Raw genomic sequence first — 20,528 nt, 5'->3', positions numbered from 1 at the left:
AATGTATGCCGAGCCTGAAGTTATCAGCCTCCTAACCCAGAGGAAGTCTGTCTCCCAGAAGGTAAGTTGCTTTACCATAGACTTTAAGAAATTGCTAATAGAAAGTTATGGTGATGCTTCTAGCAGAAGATAGTATATTTAGTGAAATATTGCTGCATTTACTTTAGTGAAATGTCGCTGCAAGTTTCATAAATATTAATTGTTTATATAATTTTCTTAGATCTCTGCTAAAACATTTCATATTTGGTTTACAATTTCTACCTAAAATTAAAAAAATCATTTAATCTCTTTTATATTTCCAGAAATATTTAAGTTTTTAAACAAGAACTCAATTTATATTTTATTTGTGTCTAATGCTATTTATTTGACCCAAACAAATTAAGATGCTCAACAAATGAAGTGTCCCTACAAATCTGTCCACATCTGCATGTAGTCACTTCCCTGAGAGTTCTGTTAGGGAGAGGATCAAGAAAGGTTTGCAGAACTATGAATCATGGAGAAGGAAATGTCCCAAAGTAATAAAACACAGTGTGTTTAAAAAAAAAAAATAAATAAAAGGAAATTTTAAGGCATGTATTGCATCTCATTTTTACTAGCTGGTGTTTTTAGACAGATATGTTATAAAACATAAGAATCTTAATTCAAGTCTTTTTGCCTTCTACAAGAAATATGCTTGTCGTTTTAACCAGAATCATATTTGCAAGACTGCATGTGTTATGGCTTTTTCAGTGTCTGAGTAACATCAATAAACTGCACATTTACAGAGACAAAATAACTTGAAATGTCATTATCAAGTTTGCTTTCTAATATTGACATTGAATGAGCTTTTTAAAATTTTCTATAGTTTTAGTATTTTGTGATATTTTAAATATAAATATGTTTTCACAATACCATATTCTGCAATAACATAAAAATCACAATATTGGAATATTTCAAAGGTCTGAAATAATGTTTTATATTTTTTAAATTAAAACTTCCCATAAAAAGCTTTTTGTTTTATGTTTTTATTCTGGAAAGTTTTGGCACTAGAAGCATTTTGCTTATTATCAAAACGATGTTATTTATTGAACGCTTAGTAGTAGTCTTGCAGTGTTTAATGTTGATGGCCACATCTAAATTTCAAAGGATGTATTGAAAAACAGGATAATTTATGTCTAGTACCACTGCTGTGTGGTATATTTAGTCTGAAGGTAAACTCAATGACAGCTCAACTGAATTAGACTTGGTATTAAGGATGGATGGTGAGTTTATATATATATATATATATATACACATATATATATGTACATATATACACATACATATGCATGATACTAGACATTTTAGAAAATCAAGGGTTAATGCTGTCTCTGTAGAGCAGGTGCAGGTCCTATCATGCCCTGCAGCAGTGGCTCAGCCTGCTGAACCGAAAAGGAGAATTCCATTTAGGATGATTAGAGGAAATAAATCAGTTGGAGAAGGAAGTAGCTTGGGGCTCCTTGAGGGTTTTTCTATTCCTCCAGCCTTCTAATTCAAAGAGATAATAAAGCAAGATGAGTCCTCGGCCAAACCACAATTAGAAGACAGGCAAAAAGTGGGTAGCTAGATGTTTCTATCAAAATCATAGTACTGCTCTTTTTTCTCTCTAGACTCCACTAGCTTGGCATCTCTTGGTGAGCTTGGTTTTGTTACATAAACCATCTTTGCAAATGTTCAAATTGCAGCCTAAGGCTTCCTTTTTTATGAAATGTGCCTTTGGTTTCTGATGTGTTGGAATGAGAATATTTTGGCTGAATTCTATAAGAAAGTTTATCAACTATTACTTTACTGCAATATCAAATTCACAACAGAAAGTAAGACAAAGAATGATGTGTTTTGTGCACCACATTTTCCTGGTTTTGGGAATATGATGGAAAAATGTCTACTATCTACTTTTCAATAAACTAAAATAAACTGAAGGTGTTTTCAGGTGGTGGAATTCTCTGTGTATATAAGAATAGTAACTTAATCCTATGCTCCTAACCAATAACAATTTGTAGTTTGTCTTTTTTAATTAGAAATTCTGGGAAAGTTCATATTTAAAATTTCCTAATTGGAAAAAAAAAAAAAAAAAAAAAAAAAGAAGCCTGACATTTTATATGGCAAAGATATCCTGTGAGAATTAACTTCTTAGAAGAAAGAGTTGCATTTTAAGGTAGAATTTTTTTACAGTTCCTTAGTTTACAACTGCACCCAGCTGTATGGATGTTCTCCATAAACATGTCAAGAACAAAGAGTAGGGAATTAGCCAAATTTACAATTAAATGCAGGAAAAGTGAAAATTAGGACAGTCGGCTCTTTACTAGCTTGTTTGCTCCTGGCTGCTGATAACTGGTAGAATGTCTAAATGGTTGTCCTTATAACTGTTGGGAAAAAAATAAAAATAAAAATAAACAAACAAAAAACAAACAAAAAAACTGTGATCTCGGTGATACTGCTGTTTGTTTTTTTTTTTTTTTTTTTTAAATCAAAATATAATATTTTACTCTAGCAAATAAAGAAGACAACCTATCAAGGTGTACCGCAGGTCTGAGTGTGCTCTCAAGGGAGGCAATTTTGCTCTATTCCTGCCAGTAGAAACCTTTTCAGTTAAATCTTAATGTCTCCTAATATTAGCTTCTGGAAAACTCAGATTTGCATTAGAGGAGATCAGACATTCTGAAGCATAAACTGATAAAACTAAAACTTAGTTTCTCACAACATGGTAAATTTTGAAAAGTAATTGTTTGAATGCTCGAAACATTTGCAGTTGCTATTGGAAGCATCCTATCAGTAATCAGCAACTTATGTAACAAGTTTGGCAATTTATGTGTCAGTGTCAAAATCAGAAACAAAAATCTGAGGCTCTTGACAAGTCTATGTATCCCACAGCTGTATGGCTTTAATTCTTGCTCTAAAAGAAAGTATATATCAAAACTGATTCTAGTCAGACTGCTAGTCTGACCTCTAATTCAGTTTGTTCTGGCTCTGTGAATCTGCTTACCCAGTGTTGTACAATGTTCTTGTATTCCAACCTAACACCTGTAAGTCGATTTTCATACTCTGTATTTCATTTTACCTCTTAGCATGATCTACAGGTAATAATAATAATAAAAGTATTTTCTTTTGTAGTGGTGGCTTCCAGAATATCTTTAATCATCATCATTTGCAAATGGCAATTCTTTGGGAAGTAATTTACTACACACTTTTTTTTAGTGTTTCAATGCTGAAGTAGTTTCTTATGACTTCTTTTGAGAAAACAAAATGGTAATCGGTCCTAAAATATAATGTAGGTTTCTGAGCTAATGGAGCCCAGGCCTTTGTGCTAGGCATACTGCACATAAAATGAATGAAAGAGCCATTGATTCACAGTTTCATAACCCATGGAAAATGTTAGCAGTTTTCTTGTAGATCAGGGAGGTGGGATTTTTTTGTAGATCTTCTAGGAGGCAGTTGGGTAAGCATGCAAGTCCCTTGGCATTCCTATTAGTTTGCTTGCTATATGAAAGGAAATTTCAGGGTCTTGAGTTTGAGTTTCTGCCTCAAACTGTGGAAAGCAAGAAGTCCTAGGGAGGGAGAGGCAAAAGGAAGGGGTAGTAGGATTTGTTCCTTTTCTAGAATTCAATAGCTGTTTTACAGCATGAGAGTGAAATACTAAATTTAAGTTGTTTATTATGCAGTTTTTCTTTGCTTTTTTTTCCCAAATGTTCCTCAGGAACAGAGGAATAATATTGCTTTTTAAGTAGCTAGGCTTAAGTAGTCCCTATTTCAAAGAATGTGTCTTTCATTGTCTTTCAACATTGAGTACTGTAAACAAGCATTAAAAATTAACCTATGAAGTTAATTGACTTACTGTGCAATTAAGGTAAATCTGTGTTTCCTAAGACAATATGGACAGTAGAAATTATTATGCTTACAGTTGTTTTCTTTAATGTACTTAGAGGATTGATCCTCACTCCACCAATTTTAAGATGATAGCTACTTCTCACTTTTTAGTGTCCGTATCTCTGCCTAGGCACGTAGTCCTGTTTCTAGCATCAGATTATACCGAAGAAATAAGTGACTAAGCCATTGAACAACAGAGTTTGTGCATTTCTTGTTGCCTTAGAATGCAAGCTTGACAAACTAGTTACCGGTGCCATTTACTCACCTACAGACAGCACTGTGTTTTGTTTTTGTTTTGTTTCAGAAGGTTTCACTTTGAGCAGTTATGTTAGTAGCATTAAGAAACAGCACTTGCTTGTCTGTACTGTGGGGCCAGGTTGTAATTCCCAGCTGCTGAATCCAGCCATATGTCCTGGTCATATTATTTTGGGATGAAAGCTCAGCCCTTATCATTTCTCCTGGTACACTGGGAAAGGAAAGCAAGGTACACGAACCTTGCTGCATACACCCTCCAAAGCAAGGTGAAGGTTGTAGCACATGCCCAAGAGATTCCTTATCTGGCTTGCACAAGGGAATGGCCTTGCAATGATCACCAAGTATTTGTCCCCAAAATCAGTAAAATGAATCACTTCTGATGTTTGCCTACTTACCCTTAAGGTTGTTATTGAGATGCTAACTGGCCTTTCGAGGAATAGTTCCTTACTGATGAACACATCAATTGATTCTGCAGGGTTTGCTAGTTGCTGGAAATTTTATTTCACCATGAACTGTATTAAACTGAGCCTCACATTCATGCTTCTCCTAGTGTACTTCATCATTTGCACATGAAACTTAACTACCTCCTTACGACCCAGGAAATGAGCAATGCAAATGGGGTACGCAAGGGAGTAGGACAGCTCTCATTACTTAATTTAATTATCAGAGCAAATGATAGCTAGCTACTCAAATCTTTGGGAATATTAATTCTAAAATTTGGCTAGCATTTCAACATTTCCCTAAATCTCTTCCTGTGACTATCCTCAAAGACCTTCTAGATGTTAATAAACCTCTTCACAGGCAGTTCTTACCCCTCTACGCATACTTCCACGGTATATCAGGAAACAAAAGCTTGGTTTGCCTTAAGAACACTTCAGTCACAAATTTCTGATAACTGACTTTGGACATTTTGTATTTATGCTGACATATTTTGTAAGTATTTTTTTTCCTTTTTTTTTTTTTCTTTTTTTTTTCATTTTACTGGTGTTACCATTACAGTGCAGACAAGGGATTAAGTAAGAACAATTCCACTACATAGTTTACTTCACACTATTTTATTCTGAATCCTGAATTGAGGTAGCATGCCAACTTTCCCACTTTCTTCTACTTTTGCCTAAAACCACATCTTCTCTTATTTTATTAAGACTGAGGAAATAATACATGTTTTAACTGTCATTTAAAATTATGAACTGTCCCTGAAACAATTTTCAGAACTTTTTATTACAATACAATATTATTACGTCATTTTTGCTTTAGAGCATAAAGAAAAAAACACACCACACAACAACAAAAAAGCTACCTCACAATTCTTTTCCTGTGAAACTAGATAAATAAGATACATAAAAACTAAACAGGTATTCACCTACATGTTAATTAATAGTGCTTTCCTAGCAGAATGCTTTAGAGATTTTTAGAGGCTTATACTTTCTGGACCAAATTTGTATATCAGGAAATATATATAATCTTTGGAGATCAGCATTAAATTTCTCTTTAAAAAAACATTGACATTTAATTATTAAGTTGTTCCAAAATAAATTAGATGAAGCTATGATGCTGAGCAGGGTAACACTTTAATAATTGGATCCCGTGTGTTCTTTTTTGGTGTAAGAAAGAAAATAACATGGTCAAAACTTTATGTAAAATGCTCCTGCACTTTGAATTCAGGTAGTATTTATGATGTAAGGATATGTGACTCATGTACTGTTTCATTTTAACTGTATAGTGTGACCTATGTCAGTCTTCAGAAACCTCTACTATGAGCATAAAAAGGGACCTTCAAGTTAATTTGGGAATTCTGTTAGTATAAAATGTACTAAATACATTTGTAGAGAAAAGATACTGTAATTATAGCAGCCACTATAGAAAGCATACAACCTCAGGAAAAGAAAGCCTTTCAGAACAACTTGTGTTTTAAAGCTCATCAAAATTTGGGCACTTTTTTTTTTTTTTTTTTTTCTCATTTAGGTGAAAAGAAGGGGGGAAGTCAAACTATAAAATATCTGGATTCCTTAGGTGTAAGTTCTTGTGAAGCTGAATGGAAGAAATGCTGCTTTTGTCATTCTGGATGACTGTAGGTAGGACTCTTGGTAAGAATGTATGTTCTTATGTCTCATTCCTTTCTGTGTACGGGTATGTTTATGTCATGGACTGTTGAAACAACACTGGTAATACCCACTTATGGTGGAATTTATATGGATATCATAGTTGAATCAATGTCTCAAGCTAATTTTGATCAAGTCAACACTACCAGCCTTGGAGTTTTCTGGTGGGGAATGTATGGCATTGCTGGAATGCTGAACTAAGAGTGTTAATAAAAATATTAATAAAGTAATTAAAAGGTGGATATTGTTTAGTACAAAATATAGCAAGATCTGGAAAGCACTGCAAGAAAAATTTTTCTAGTGGTTGATATTCTTTTTTTCCTTCCCATGTTCATCAAGCTGTCTTGTTTGCTTCACAGGAATCTGTACTGGATACAAGCAGGGATTGTGTTTTATCTCCTCTTTTTCCTTCTGTAGCATATCCCATTGTAGCAGAAATGTGCTCTTCATTTCTGTTCCTCATGTTTTTTTAAGCAGTGCTCTCAGGAAACTTCCTTGCCCTCCTTTAAAAAAGTTCTTGAAGACCAACCGGTTCTGTGAACTGTTTTAGCCATAAAGAACACACCCCGTATGTGTTTGCTCTGATTTATCTTGCTCTGTACTGCTCTACTTTTGTACTTTGTACTTTAAACTGGGGCAGGGAATATTTGTTGTACAAATATATAAATAATATCAGCAAGACAAAGATTGGCATGTAGAGTTTTTTTTTCCCCCTTAAAAAAAAATTAAAAAAAATCTGTCCAATGTTTGCATAATGTGTATCAAAATGTGTGCCTATTGAGGTTATTCATGTTCTTAGAGATAATGCAAAGGATACTTAAATGGCCTACACGGGAGAAATAGAGACGTTTTTATATTGCATTTTTTGTACATAATTTTTCCTTTCTCTACCAGAAGCAAAACATATTTTATGGAACTGGTCAACATAGCATATTGCATGCAGCAGATGTTATTGTTCCGTGTTACAGTTAATAAGTAAGAAGCATAAAATGTTTATATCTTGGTTCATGGAAATTACAGTAACTAGATAGAAATGTCCTATGGAAATAAGCTAGGTAGTTGGCTCAAGGTTAGGTAGTTAAAGAATATTTAAATCAAAGGAATAATTAAGATATTTATATCTTAATGTGTCCTTAATTTAACCCACATCGTTGTGCAGATACTTGGCTTGATCATTTTAAATGTATTTGTTCTAGTCATGAATTGATGCATTTATTCAACATTCAACTATGAATTAAATCAGAAGGACACACATAGTGAATTAACCCAAACAATCACGTATAAATTACAATATCCTCCCCCTACCTCCCACATTTGCAAATTTGTTTGGACATCAGTCTGTAAGTTAAGATATTTACTTGGGCATTAAATATCTTCAAGATTTGTTGACCACAGATACCTTCATTTTTTGAGCTAAATTTATATGTGAATCACAGACAAATGAGTTTCTCACATGGCCTTCATTTTTTTTTGTGTGTGTGTTGTGACTAACTATGTGCAAGCACTTTTGACACGTGGATGGCTGCCTATAGTAAATTATATCTCATATTAATTCAGGCACAAAATAAAAAGAAATAAGTAATCTAGAACTTGAATTCCTTTAAATTCAAAGGATCTTTGACAATATGTATTCATGTTGCATTTAACTGATGATGTCACACTTCTGTAGGTTCACAATATGAAATATCCTGTTGTTTAATTTGTCAGAATACTTCAGAAATGAAAGAGAGAGGAAAAAATACGTATAGTTACATCTAAAGGAAGATATAAAGGAAAGACAAAGGAAAATGAACGTAATAAAAATAATCATTTCTCTTATTGTGGAAACGTTAATCTGTGGTCTCAGTTTAGCGCCTTCCAAGAATAAGCAAATTTGACCTTGGATAGATTTAAAAGGTAAAGAAAAATATTGCTACATTTATAACTTTTTTTTTTTTTTTTTAATATGGATTTCTCCATTGTTTTTCTAGAGCTTGTCTCATATACATCTTGTGTTACTTATCCTGGTCTTTTTTGATTGTCTGTTAGTTTTCAGAGAGATAGAATTCAAAGACTCAGGTACCTTTGTCCATAAAACTTTTGAGAAAACCAAGCTTTTAGTTTTCATATCCTGAGCTGTACTGCTTGTCTGACAAATTCCACATGAATGATTGGACTCAAACAAAGAGTACAAATAGTACTCTTCCATGCTTTCTTTTGCTAGTGCCTTTGCAGATCAAGATTGCTTTTAAGCATGGCCATAGGAGTAACTTGATGAATCACCATCCAATTAGAACTTCATAGGTGGTAGAACGCAAGCTGGCCAGAATTTTATTAAACTAGAAATTTGTTCTTTCTTTTGGAGCTTAGATCTCCTAACTGTGTAGCCTAAATTTTAAAAGCAAACAAACCAAAACAAAAACTGAGATAGTTAGTGAAGTCTCCCCTCATGAGAGGAATAAGATTTTACCATAGGGTTAGCCAGATACCAGATAACGTCAAAGAACCAGTGGCAGTCTGCTTGAAAATAAATTTTACACATTCATTGAATGTATCTGGTTTTATCAAATGCTCTTAAGTGGCGTGATAGTGAAATAGCCTATATTAAAAACTCAAGCTGTATGCTCAGTGGTGAAGAAAATGTAGGAGTTCGTGGCTGAACAAGTTTTCTTGTAGTACCAACAGATGGCAACTTATTCTCTAATGCAGTCCAGCTGACTCTAACAGGGGACTAAAATATTCTAAAACATTCATATACACCTACTGGCCTCATGTAGGTGTAGCTCTATTGCGTTGGATACCAATTACACCTATGTGGGATTTCATTGGGCTTCATAAGAAGGAGAATGTTGTCTGGTATATGGCATAGTTACTCAGGCTAACATCTTGAATAGATAACATAAAGGACCCACCACACAGACATTTGTTTTTTGTACACATGCAGTTAGATGGTTATTATTTGAACAGCTGTGCTTGCCAGACTAATAATCCATGTTTTGTCACGTGGCATGATCTGTATAAGCCAAGGAGTGTTAAGTGTATTCCAGCATCAATTACTGAGTATGTGAAAAGAGATAATACTTACCAAATTAATTTGTATAGTGCTTTCCCAATCCTTCTCGTTGTTCACTCCAGCATTGTTAACCACAATATCCAGCCTTCCAAAATGTTCAATTACTTTTTTGAAAGCACCTATAGTAAAATCCAAAGTTAAACTAGTACTTATAGAAAATAAGACACAGAAATAAAACGTGTATTCATTAAATATAAAAATACAGCATATACTTACAAACACATGCTTTATTAATCCACCAAAATGTTTCAACTGTTTTCTTAATCACTAATGAGCAACACAGAATTACATGTTTTATCTAACCACTCACCAATATTAAACATATTTAGGAAAACTGAAAGAATTAAGATACCACACTAAGCTTTTCATTCTGTTTCAAAATGTCTAACAACATGAGCAAATGAAAGTTCTTAGCACCCATACATTTTGTATTAGATAGGATGTTTGGCACCCTTATTATATAAATTAAGCACTTACATCTTGAGTTTGATGTAGTTAATAAATTCCAGATCTGTCTCCACCTATTTTAAACGTAAAATAAAAGCTACATACGTTCAGAACCATGGACTCTGGTCTGAGTCTGAATTTAACTTATTTTAAGAATGCAGTACTTATCCAGTGATATAACTAATATGAATCTTTCAAGTAAAAACAATTCATCACAGTTCTTGATTAAATGTATCCATTTATGAAAAAGTTTTTATACGTCAGGTAACTTTAATAACATCTCACAAATTCACATCTTCTTCTGTTGATGAAAATAATGACCTGTCTTCCAAAGAATTTAAAAATAAAGAACTGGGAAACTTCCACAGTGACACTGTGTTCTCCCAGGTGACAGTGTTTGAACTAAGATAAAAGATGTGTATGGAAAAATACAATGATGTCATAGTGATGAGCAAACGCATCTACTCTGGCCCTGCTCTGACAGAACAGTTGGATGAGATGACCTCCAGATGTTCTTTCCAGACTAAGTTTTTCCATGACTGCAGACCTTATCTGAAATACATATATAGCTTTTTTGTTTTTCCCTCCAGATATTTCTCATCACTAAACATTTTTCATTATGCAAAACACCCCTCCTCCACTATATTGTTTTAAAAAACATCAGTTGGTGACTGATTGAAAACCCAGAGTATTTCAGGTATAATGAAATCATGCTCAGTGGGCCTTAATGAAACTGCTTCACCAAAGGGTGATCCCAGGATCCTCTGAATTCTCTGGTATTTCTCTGGTATTTCTTCTTTGGCTATTAGTGTGTCAATTAGGTCAATAGTAGCAGTAGCTCTGAGAGATCTAGCTATCTAGCTTTTTTTTTTTTTTCTTTTGGTAGTTGCAGGGGTTTACAAAAGCACCAGATGTTGGTACTGTTACAAGTTTATATTTACAAGCTGAATGACACAGGTCCATCACTGTCATCATCTTGAAATCAGAACAAGAGCTGGGCAGTAGCTGGGAAAGGTTTTATTTGTCCAACTACCCTTATTGTACAGACTTTCTAATGTTCTTCTGTAACAGAATATTTTAATATTATAAAGCATCTCTTTTTGGCTTTCTGCCTTTCAGGGATTTGTTATGTTTATTGCTGTCTCATTCTCTGATCCCTTAACTCTTCAATCATCCTTCCTCATCTTCCCAGTCCTGCACAAGCAAGGGCAACTAAAAACTTGGCTTAGGAGCAGAACTGATTACTTTAGCTTAGTTTCAATTAATACAATAAATGCAGTTTGAGTACTCAGTTAGCTTCCAAATTTTGCAAAATGGCTCTCCCATTCACTTTTAAGCCTTTTTGAAATAGCCTATTTTGTCAACTCCACTCTTAAGAGAATCTTTTGCTTTCAAAAACACCAGAGAAAGCAGTACTTCTGCCAAATAATATGCATTAACTATTAAATTCACACATTGACTTGACTAATTGTAGTTTTCTAGCTTGCACCTTAAGAAAATAGCAAAATGTTTTTCAGCTGTTTGCATATCTATGTTAAAATAAAGAATGATTATGAAATTTAAAATATTTCTGGTAGAAGTTTACCTGTCTACAATAGTCCATCTGTTACCTTCCCACAGAAAAGAAGATTCTCACTACAAATTCTTAAGAATCACAGAATCACAGAATCACAGAATTTCTAGGTTGGAAGAGACCTCAAGATCATCGAGTCCAACCTCTGACCTAACACTAACAGTCCCCACAAGACCATATCCCTAAGCTAACAGTCCCCACTAAACCATATCCCTAATCTTATCATCCACTCATTTTTCTAAACTGATTTTTCATTCTTCCCTTTCTGAATAGAGAATAATTCTGTTTACACTGCTAAGACAACTGTTAAGACTAGTTGTCTTATGAAATCATATAAAATAAAAGCAGACGATCATGCAGAACATTGATCGTTACGATGAAGAAGAAGATCCATTTACATGGAGAGGTAAGAAACACAGTGGAAAGTAAGTCATAAGTGGAATACCAGTCATAAGTGAGCTTCCTAAGTTTTCAGGGAAAGCAAAATTCAGTGTATGGTAACTTAAAAAGTGGAACAAGGTTGAAGATTTTTGTGGGGGAACGTGTGAGAGTGCCAACAGAGAAAAAAGCACAGGCAAGAATTGAATATGGATAAAGCAGCTGCTTTTCTACCCATAAGCTCTAATGCTGTGACTTGTTTTGTATTGAAAGACTTAAACTAAGAAAACTAATGACATTGACTGTAAAAAACAAGGATAGGACTCAACGCATCCACTAAATGCATAAAATTCTAGGAATGAAATTAGGTTTATTAATCAGCAGTTTGCAATTAAAAGTGAGGAAAGAGAAGAGAAGGCAAAGCAGTAACAAACAGAAGTCCTACAGGATTTGAAGTTGTGATGGCAAATTTTTGCTAAGCAACCTGAAACGGGAAAAATGCAATATCAGAGAAGCATAAGGAGCTTCTTGCTCTTGCTCCTTGCCATCACTCCAGTCTTATTCTAATCATTCTTTTCCTGCTAACTTGGTTCCAAATCCTCCCCCACTGACCTCTCGTTCTTCCAGTTCCCAGAGCTCAGCCTTTAGGCCCTACAGTAGCCTGGCACTAAAATGAGGAGGAAATGTGGGAAGTGGGAGAGAGAAAACATGCTGGGGTAACAGCCATGCTGCAGCACATGCTATTCCTACCCTTAAGATGCTTATTCTTGCTCCTGAGTTACTCCTCCCACTTGAAGAAAAAGTCAGTAATGAACCTAGCTGATAAACAAACAAAAAAGTTTGCTGATCAGAGCAGATCTCACGTTTAAAGTCCAGCATCTCCCACGTAAAACACTGGAATTAGGTATAATCATGCTAACTCATAGCTAGGAAAATATTGCTGAGTTCTGGACTATCTGCAATGCTTTGTGAAAGAGGAATGGATATGCTTCACCACTACTGTTGAGAAAGCAGGGAGTGAAGCATAGTGCGTAAAAGTAGAACTAACAACACTCACGTCTAGCCTGACACAAATGAATCTGGGGAAAGGGTACTAACAACAGTTATGTCAAAATCCAAAAGTGACTCACTACCTGTGAATGTTAACTAAGAATGAAGCTTTAATGAAGTGATGTGGTGACTGTGAGATGTGAAGGGTATGTCAAAATTACAAACTATTCCAAGATCTCAGTGGGAAGCAGGATTTATTCATTAACATGAATGGCAATCATATGTGAGGGAAGCTTCTTGCCATGCCCTGCATCTGCAAAACATATGCAAAACTTTATCGATCCTTATCCAACCCCATGCTAAAGCAGCGTGCCATCTTTTGCCGACTCTTCTTTCGGCACAGCAGCAGGATGTTGAAGGCAAGCATGCTGTACAGAAAGAGCACTGCAACCCGGAGATTTATTACTCCTGTGATGAGAGAATGCAGCTTGGAGTCTGTACTGAAGCCTCATAAAAAGCAAGTCCGTGCTTTAAAGTTTATGTATATTACTCATAAAATAACAACTATCTTCTGCAGAGGCTTTTATGCAAAAATGTCACACAGCGCTCAATGGAAATGATTTCTCTGGCTTTTCTTTACGATGTGCCAAGTAACACAGTGAAATACGCGCGCGCTGGCAGTCATATTTCACATCTGCAGGTTCAGAAACAAATCCTTTTTGAGTCACTGTCAGGAGAGATTGGGAGTAGGCTGTCCTGCAGCACCCATAATTGCACACCTATAGGTGCAGCAGCCCGGGCTCCCTTGGCGCGCTGAGCCTGAGCGCAGCGCTGACGCTTGGTCCCTTACCTTTCAGCTGTTCGGGGTCCGTAACGTCGCACTGGATGAACACCGTCCTCTGCGCCTCGAACTGCTCGTCCAGGGCCTCCTTGCTCTCCTGCCCGGCCTCGAGGTTGCGGTCCAGCAGCGCTACCTGCCCGGGGACGGAGAGAGGGAAGGGAAAGAGCGGGGCTGAGCGGAGCCCCGCCGAGGCTCGGGGGCTGCCGGTGCCCGTTGCGGGGGCGCTACCCGGGGCTTACCTTGGCTCCCTTGCCCAGCAGCGCCTGGACGAACGCCCTGCCGATGCCCTGCGCCCCGCCGGTGACCAGCGCCACCTTGCCATTGACGTGCATGGCGCTGCCGGTCCGTCCCGCCCGGCCGGCGCACAGGAGGCTTCTCCCGCCCCGCCGGAGGAACCTAGCGCCGTGTCACCTGCCCCAAGTTTCCTCCCTCCGTCGCTCCCTCCCTCCTGCCCTCCCTCCTGCCCTCCTCCTTCTCCTCCTCCTCGCCCTCCTCCTCCTCCTCCCGGCGGTGCTGCTGCGGCCCATTCCCCCCCGCTCCCCTCGCGTACAGCCCCGAGCTGCCCGGGGCCGGGGGGAGCGGGGGCGGAGCGGCTCGGTCCCTGCTAACTCGCTCTCCGGGACAAGACCGAAGCAGCGAGGGCCGGCCAGAAGACCCTCTCCCCCCCCGCCGGGGCAGAGCCCCCGGCCCACTGCGGATGGGCTGAGAGGGGCTGCAGGCTCCGAGAGGGCTCCCGGCAGCCGGCTGAGGCTGAGCGCCCTGCGGGTGGGCCAGGCGGAGAGCAGCAGGGGGAAGGAAGCGCGGTCCCGACAAGCAAACAGGCACAGGGTGCTTGTCCTTTCCTCCCACCCCGGAATACCCCGGCAGCCCCCTCCCTAGCTGGCAACCCGTGTGAGGGCTTCCTTGTGTGAAGAAGCAGGCATTAAACGGGGCGAACGGCGGGCACATGGAGATAACTGCTTTTGAGAAACGCTCAGGTCTGTGTGTAATGCAGCTTGTGTTTCCAGAAATGGTTAACCACTTTTACAGCTTGCAAGCCGAATATCCCACTACACAAAATTACGTTTGATTAAAAACGGATGTATCAAGACCAAGTAACATATATCACTGTATGTTAGAAATAAGAGCAGTCTTACTGATCAAAAAGCTGAAATCAAGTTTCTTGTTCATTAGTATTTCACTGGAGGCTCACAAATGTTATCCCACAGGAAAACCACTGCGGTGGAGTGTTGGGCAGATGGGAAAACCCATCGCTCCAGCCTTAAGCACAGAAAACGTACATATGTCAGGTATGCATCTGTGTATTATGACACGCTGTTCTTTGGGGTGCTCTTTTGCCTGGTGTATCAGGTTTAAACTTTTTGCTTGTGCTTTCGAGGCCCAAAGGTACTCTGACTCAGACTTCATCACTATCATTACTGTCTGTTGCAGTGTTTCCTTGCTTCGCAGCGACAGGAACAGGACACCTATTTGGTTTTTCCTCCCAGCTGCCTGTTTTCTCCTATGCTGCCTTCATATATGGAACACCCTTCATTCAATTTTTTTTTTTCTTTCTTTTTTTTCTTTTTTCTTTCTTTTTTTTTTCCTTTTTCTTTCTTTTTTTTTCCTTTTTTTTTTCTTTTTCCCTAGAAGAACCGAATTATATTACTCCTAACACCAGCAAACTGTTACAGAACTATTAAGGTAACTATGTTACCTAATTGAGTAAATTGAGTAACACAAGAACTTGTTATTATAACCTTTGTCCTTAAAAATGTGAACTAATATAATCCAGCTGCAAAATTGGAAAGCAGCCATCTAGTTTTCCTAAAGATCATGATTCACAGTACTTCAGAAAAGCAGTCAGAGCTGGTCTCTGGGATTAGTGATTTGTTTGACTATGATACCTGTATTTCTGGGAGGACTCCAGATTGCTTTGGAGCTGTGAAATTTGTGCCACCTAAACTGCCATGCCTAATGAAGTCTTTCCCAACCAGCTGAGCCAGCTTCCCTAATCTGCTGAGAGGCAAGCACAGTGCCTGGTCAAAGGCACATCATGAGAACACTGTTACCACACAGGGACCAAACAATAGCATTATAGCAGAGTCTTTCATACTCAACGCAACCCCGATAACTTCTCCCCTTCCTCAACCTTTGGCCAAGTCACAATCAACATCCGTCATGGTCTTTATTTTCACTGTGTATCAATATTTTTTTAAAGTGCTACGCAAAGGAAAAGATCAATAAAAAAAGCCATTGTGTTGTCAAATCATTGTAGTCAGTATGACCTTTGGCAGCTCTTTTCTAAATTGTTGATAACTCTGCATAAATTTTAAGAACAAGCTGGACTCTTCAGTGACACTGGAATGCTTTAAGATTTGAGTGCACACACTCTGCATTAAACAAATCTTACGAGTCTGTGTTTTAGCAGTCAGCTTGGTTGAATATAATCCTGGACATGGTAGATTGAAGTTACAGAAAGTGAAGTATTGTAATATACTAACCCAAGGTTTCTAAATCTGATTTTGTTCACTGAATGTAGTAATGGAAAGGGTCCATTATATGTACTTGTGCAAGAAGGCAAAAACAAAACAAAACAAAAAAATCCACAAGTGTTCCGGATCAATACCTATAACCTTGGCAAAAATATATCTGAAATCAAAGACAGCATTCTCAGCTAGAACAGAATGTGCCAATCCTCCAAATACAGGAGGAAGTACCAGAAGGATGATTGTAATTTACCAGGGCCAGCAGAGATTGCTTGGCTGTAAGGGATATGTATGCTTTTCTCCTTCACACTGCACCAAATTTGCTGATAACTCACTGCAGTGACTCTGTAGAATTTTGTTCTGGCATCGTCCTTTACCAACATTGGTCTGTAATATGATCAACTGCATAAAAGATTAAATGTTGCCCACAGGAAAAAGCTCTTTATAGACATTTACACTGTTAGAAATCCAGAGTTAGCATCTCTTCATAGACTTCTTGCTGAAACTTGGGTGGCTAGTTACGAAGGGTTTGTTTTCCATGACTCATAAATTGGCAGTTTTCAAACCTTGCCTTCAATATTCATGAAAGAACAGAGAAGCATGAGGACTTCTGCTTTTTATTGGTCCACATTTTCACATAATCTATCCTTAAGAAAAACCCATATCAGACTGTATATAAAAACTTGGAAGAACTGTCTCAACAAGCAACTATGAACAATGTATTGTCCTAAATAGTTTATAGAGACTGAGTAAATGCATTGGGTATCTTATTTAATGTGTGTGGGAAGCTGATTATGCCTATTTAAGAAAACATGACATAAAAAATGATGTTGCATTATTTAATGGTACAGTCAAACCAAATCACACCACCTTCATGTGTCTTTTTTTTTTTTTTTTTTTTCCCCAACTGGAGTGTACAGTAACACTTGCCCTAGGGGTTTGTCATACAATATGCTAACTGGACTCATAAAAATCACAAATGACTATTATCTGAAATCACATGCATGAAAAGATTTTAAATGACTGCATGAAAGTTTGGTTTGGGTGCTTTGAGTGACAAGCAATTCCATACAGGTAATCTACACTTTCTGTTCAAATTTTAAAAATATCAATAAAACTAAATAATGCCTTAGATGTTGAAGCTATTCAGATTAAATCTTCCACCCAGCCCCACTGACTGAAATGCTAAATACATGTGACATTTACGTACAGAATGTGATTTCACTTTACTGCTTTCCAGTACTAGTATTGGTTAGCAAAATTTCATTAATTTTGGTTTCCTTCTGCTGCTATGGTCCTTCCTCTTCCATTTCCATCCATTTACTTATATTTATTCTTTTCAATATCCCGTGACTTATGTTCCAGTGTTCCACGCAGAACACAATGGCATCAAAGCATGAAGAGATTACCAGGTGATTTTAACCAATTTTTAAAAAGAAGATAGGAATATGATCTCTCTCAGATGTATTATCCTGTTCACTCATTTTTTTTATTTTTTATTTTTTGCAGAAAAGAGATCCATGCTTAATTTCTGTGACCATTTCTGCACTCTGCAAGGTGTTATTCAAGCTGCTATGAAAACTAGGTAAGCAAGATCACAGCTCTGAATGGATTATCAGGCAATGAACGTAGGAGGGCATTCAAACACAGTTGCCACAGTGTGTGTACTTTTGTATGTCCCTTTATCCAGCTTCTTTGGGAAGGAAAGATGGAAAACAAAGCTAGAGAAATGTCCCAAGTACCTAAAATTATGTGGGAGAGTTAAAAGACAAATCAGGTCACAGACTTAGTGTTGTGTTACCAGGCATTCTTTAACAAGAAACCTTATTCATCAAGTGTAACAGTTTTTCATGTCCCAGAGTTTTTTTTCATTATGTCATTTCTGTATGATCTCTCTGTTGTGCACCAGGGTAGAAAGGCAGCAATTACTGCATAAAAAGATGAGGTTATGCAGCTATGCTTTATTTCAGATATTATAACTTGAAATATACAGAAAAATTCAAGACATCTGATAGATAGACTGGTTGCCAAAGTTGTCAAACTAACTTAAAGGGCAAGAAACTGAATGAACAACAGGCTCAACGATTTGCCAAAAGGCATATTTACAGAACAAAATCACAGCCCATGCTAGTTCAGTGGCTGGAATATTTTGCTCATCCAGAACAACAGAAGTACATGCAGAAAAAAAATCTTATAGTCAGTGCTTTAGCACAATATGGGAATAAAATGGCTTGGTTTAGTTCCATAAGGAAGATCATGAAGAGAAGACTAGATCATTTTACTTTATAAAGTCAAAAAGAAAAGTCACTGGAAACATTTAAAACGGGAATGAGAAACTTGTGATGTGCAATTTCCTAATTTTTAGAAATGCCTAGAAAGCATGCAGTTTTTGTGAAAGGATTTTTCAGGGCTTGTGAGGAACATGTTACAGAAAATGAGAAGTGAGGGAGGTGATGACTGGTTTTTATATTGCCTTTAATTCACATTAGAGAAGAGAAAATTATGAGAGATTTCTGTCACTTATCTGAAGTGACAAGAAGTTGGTGAAAACATCTACTATGGAGGAAAGAAAAGTTTTATTGTAAAGAAAATTATTTAGTGGGAAATATCTGGTGAAGAGAGAAATAGCTTCCCAGGCTACTGACATGAGGATTTGGGGATCCAGTTTTGGTTCCTATTCTGAGATGTTTTTGAGCTCTCCAGCATGCTTTTTCTTGTAAGCTCAAGATTCTGCTTTTATGCTCAGCATTATCACTGTAATAAATATTAGAAATATTTATAGAAATAAAACCAAGTTAACAAAGTAAGTAAGCAAGTAAGCTATGAAGCAAGTAAGTTAACACAGTGCACAGTGATGACATGAGTATGATTTATAATGCTTTTAAGAAGTCACTAGACATCTAGAATATGGGGGGTAATTCCATGCCTGAGAACCAACACGTTTTAAAAAGGTGCTGGCTACCAGAAGAACATGAATGTGAGCATGAATGTGCACTGCCAGGGCTGCACAGGCCTCCTTGCTAGCAGGCAGCTCTGCTAGGCCTTAAACTTCTCAAGACTGGAGCCAGGCTCTAAATGAATAAGGCAGGATTCAGTGTTAAAGCATGCCCTGCCCTCTCTCTATCTGATATAATTACAGGAGAACCTTTAAAACCCTGTATTTGGCACTGTCTTTAAACACCACAGCAGTATGGCAGCTGGCAATAAAAACACAACAAAAATATGTGAACCCCTCCCATGCCTCTTGCAACTTTGGCAACACACCATATGAAGGACTGTCTACACTATTCATTTGATTATCAACTCATCGAGCAATGCAAATATCTATACATTTGGAAAGTAACTGTATGCTTACACTGCAAGGCTTCCTAAAAAGCTAGCCTGATAAATTAAAACCACACTATCCACAATAATGGAAAATGTGCTTCTTCAAACTGTATAATTCTAGTGTAACTGAGAGTTGTCTGCCTCCTTAAAGGACTATATCCACATAGCTAATGTTTATTCTCTTCAGCATTTGTTGAAATGCTAGATTCATATTAATCCTTATTTGATAAATACCAATGTGCTTTCTTCGAAAAATATGCAGTTGAAGAGAGATGGCATATGTTTTTGATTATGATTTAACTGTTAAAAAGTAGGGACTTAAAAAGTAAAAAAAAAAAAAAGAAAAATCCTAGAAAACTTTCACTCCAACTTTGAAAAATAATGAATTAGCAGGGAGCCATGAATCTAATGAATTCTCCTTATTTTGCTTTCCAAATTTCTGTAGGGTCAGACAGAGATAGTTGTCTTACAATCTAATGCTTTTGCTCTCTCCTATTTTTCTCTACACGCAATCACTGTCTGGGTACATCAATTTCTGGGCAGTTTGTTTTGGGAAAAAGTATCACATACAGAGCTTTTTTTGAGGTGATGGCAGAGCATTTTGTGCTGCAAAGTGATTGTTACACATATGTTTTAGGGAAGTCAGAGAGCTTCCATAATTGTTGTGTGCAAAATCCTGGAAGTGCTACACGGTGCTTGTAACTATTGTTGTAACTGCAACAATAACTACTTGTAACTACAGAGTGTATTATTGACATCAAAGGAATGATGCAGTGACATTCAGAAATAATATGGAAAAGTGAACCAAAACTCAAACAGAAGATATAAAAAAGTAAGAAAAAGAACTAATGAGAGATGTACTTACCAGAAATAACACTTGCTGTGATCTTTCTCGCATCACAGAGTGGGTAAGAAAGAGTTCTGGACCATAATCTCATATTGCTTCTCCACCGGAGTGCCAAGAGCAACATCCTGGCAGAAAGCAAAATGAAAGTGGAATATAAGTACCCTCGTTAGTCATCCTTCCTTTTTACCAATGGGGGCAGAATATCGTTTTGTTTGAGCTCTGAAAAAAGAACTGCAGTGAGAAAATAATCTGTAGTTCTTAGATCATAAATGTTTGTTGTTGCTGTTACTTTTATTTTAATTTAACTCTGTTTGGAACGATAACCCTAAAAATAAACTGTGGTTCTTGCTGCAATATGAAAGGAAA

The 20,528-nt window shown here is 37.1% G+C and overlaps 1 protein-coding gene across 2 annotated transcripts in view; it reads right to left on the bottom strand.

Moving 5' to 3' along the window:
• HPGD (15-hydroxyprostaglandin dehydrogenase) overlaps positions 1–20,246 on the bottom strand; it is a 33,060-nt gene extending 12,814 nt beyond the window's left edge. Inside the window, exons 1-3 of one of the 2 annotated variants that reach the window (XM_084286185.1) lie at positions 20,181–20,246; positions 13,530–13,653; positions 9,304–9,410 (exon numbers count right to left, since the gene is read on the bottom strand). In XM_084286185.1, coding sequence (XP_084142311.1) covers positions 9,304–9,410; positions 13,530–13,653; positions 20,181–20,213 — 264 coding nt within the window. In that variant the 5' untranslated portion in view covers positions 20,214–20,246. Of the gene's footprint in view, positions 1–9,303; positions 9,411–13,529; positions 13,654–13,759; positions 13,871–20,180 lie in introns of those variants that run through there. The other variant, XM_084286184.1, reaches the window with a different exon arrangement.
• Positions 20,247–20,528: the final 282 nt, after the last annotated feature.

Source organism: Netta rufina (assembly GCF_964035555.1).
Source record: "Netta rufina genome assembly, chromosome: 4".
NCBI classification, from domain to species: domain Eukaryota; kingdom Metazoa; phylum Chordata; class Aves; order Anseriformes; family Anatidae; genus Netta; species Netta rufina.
Note: the sequence above shows the minus strand (reverse complement) of the source record. Positions and strands in the feature narration are given on the sequence as shown.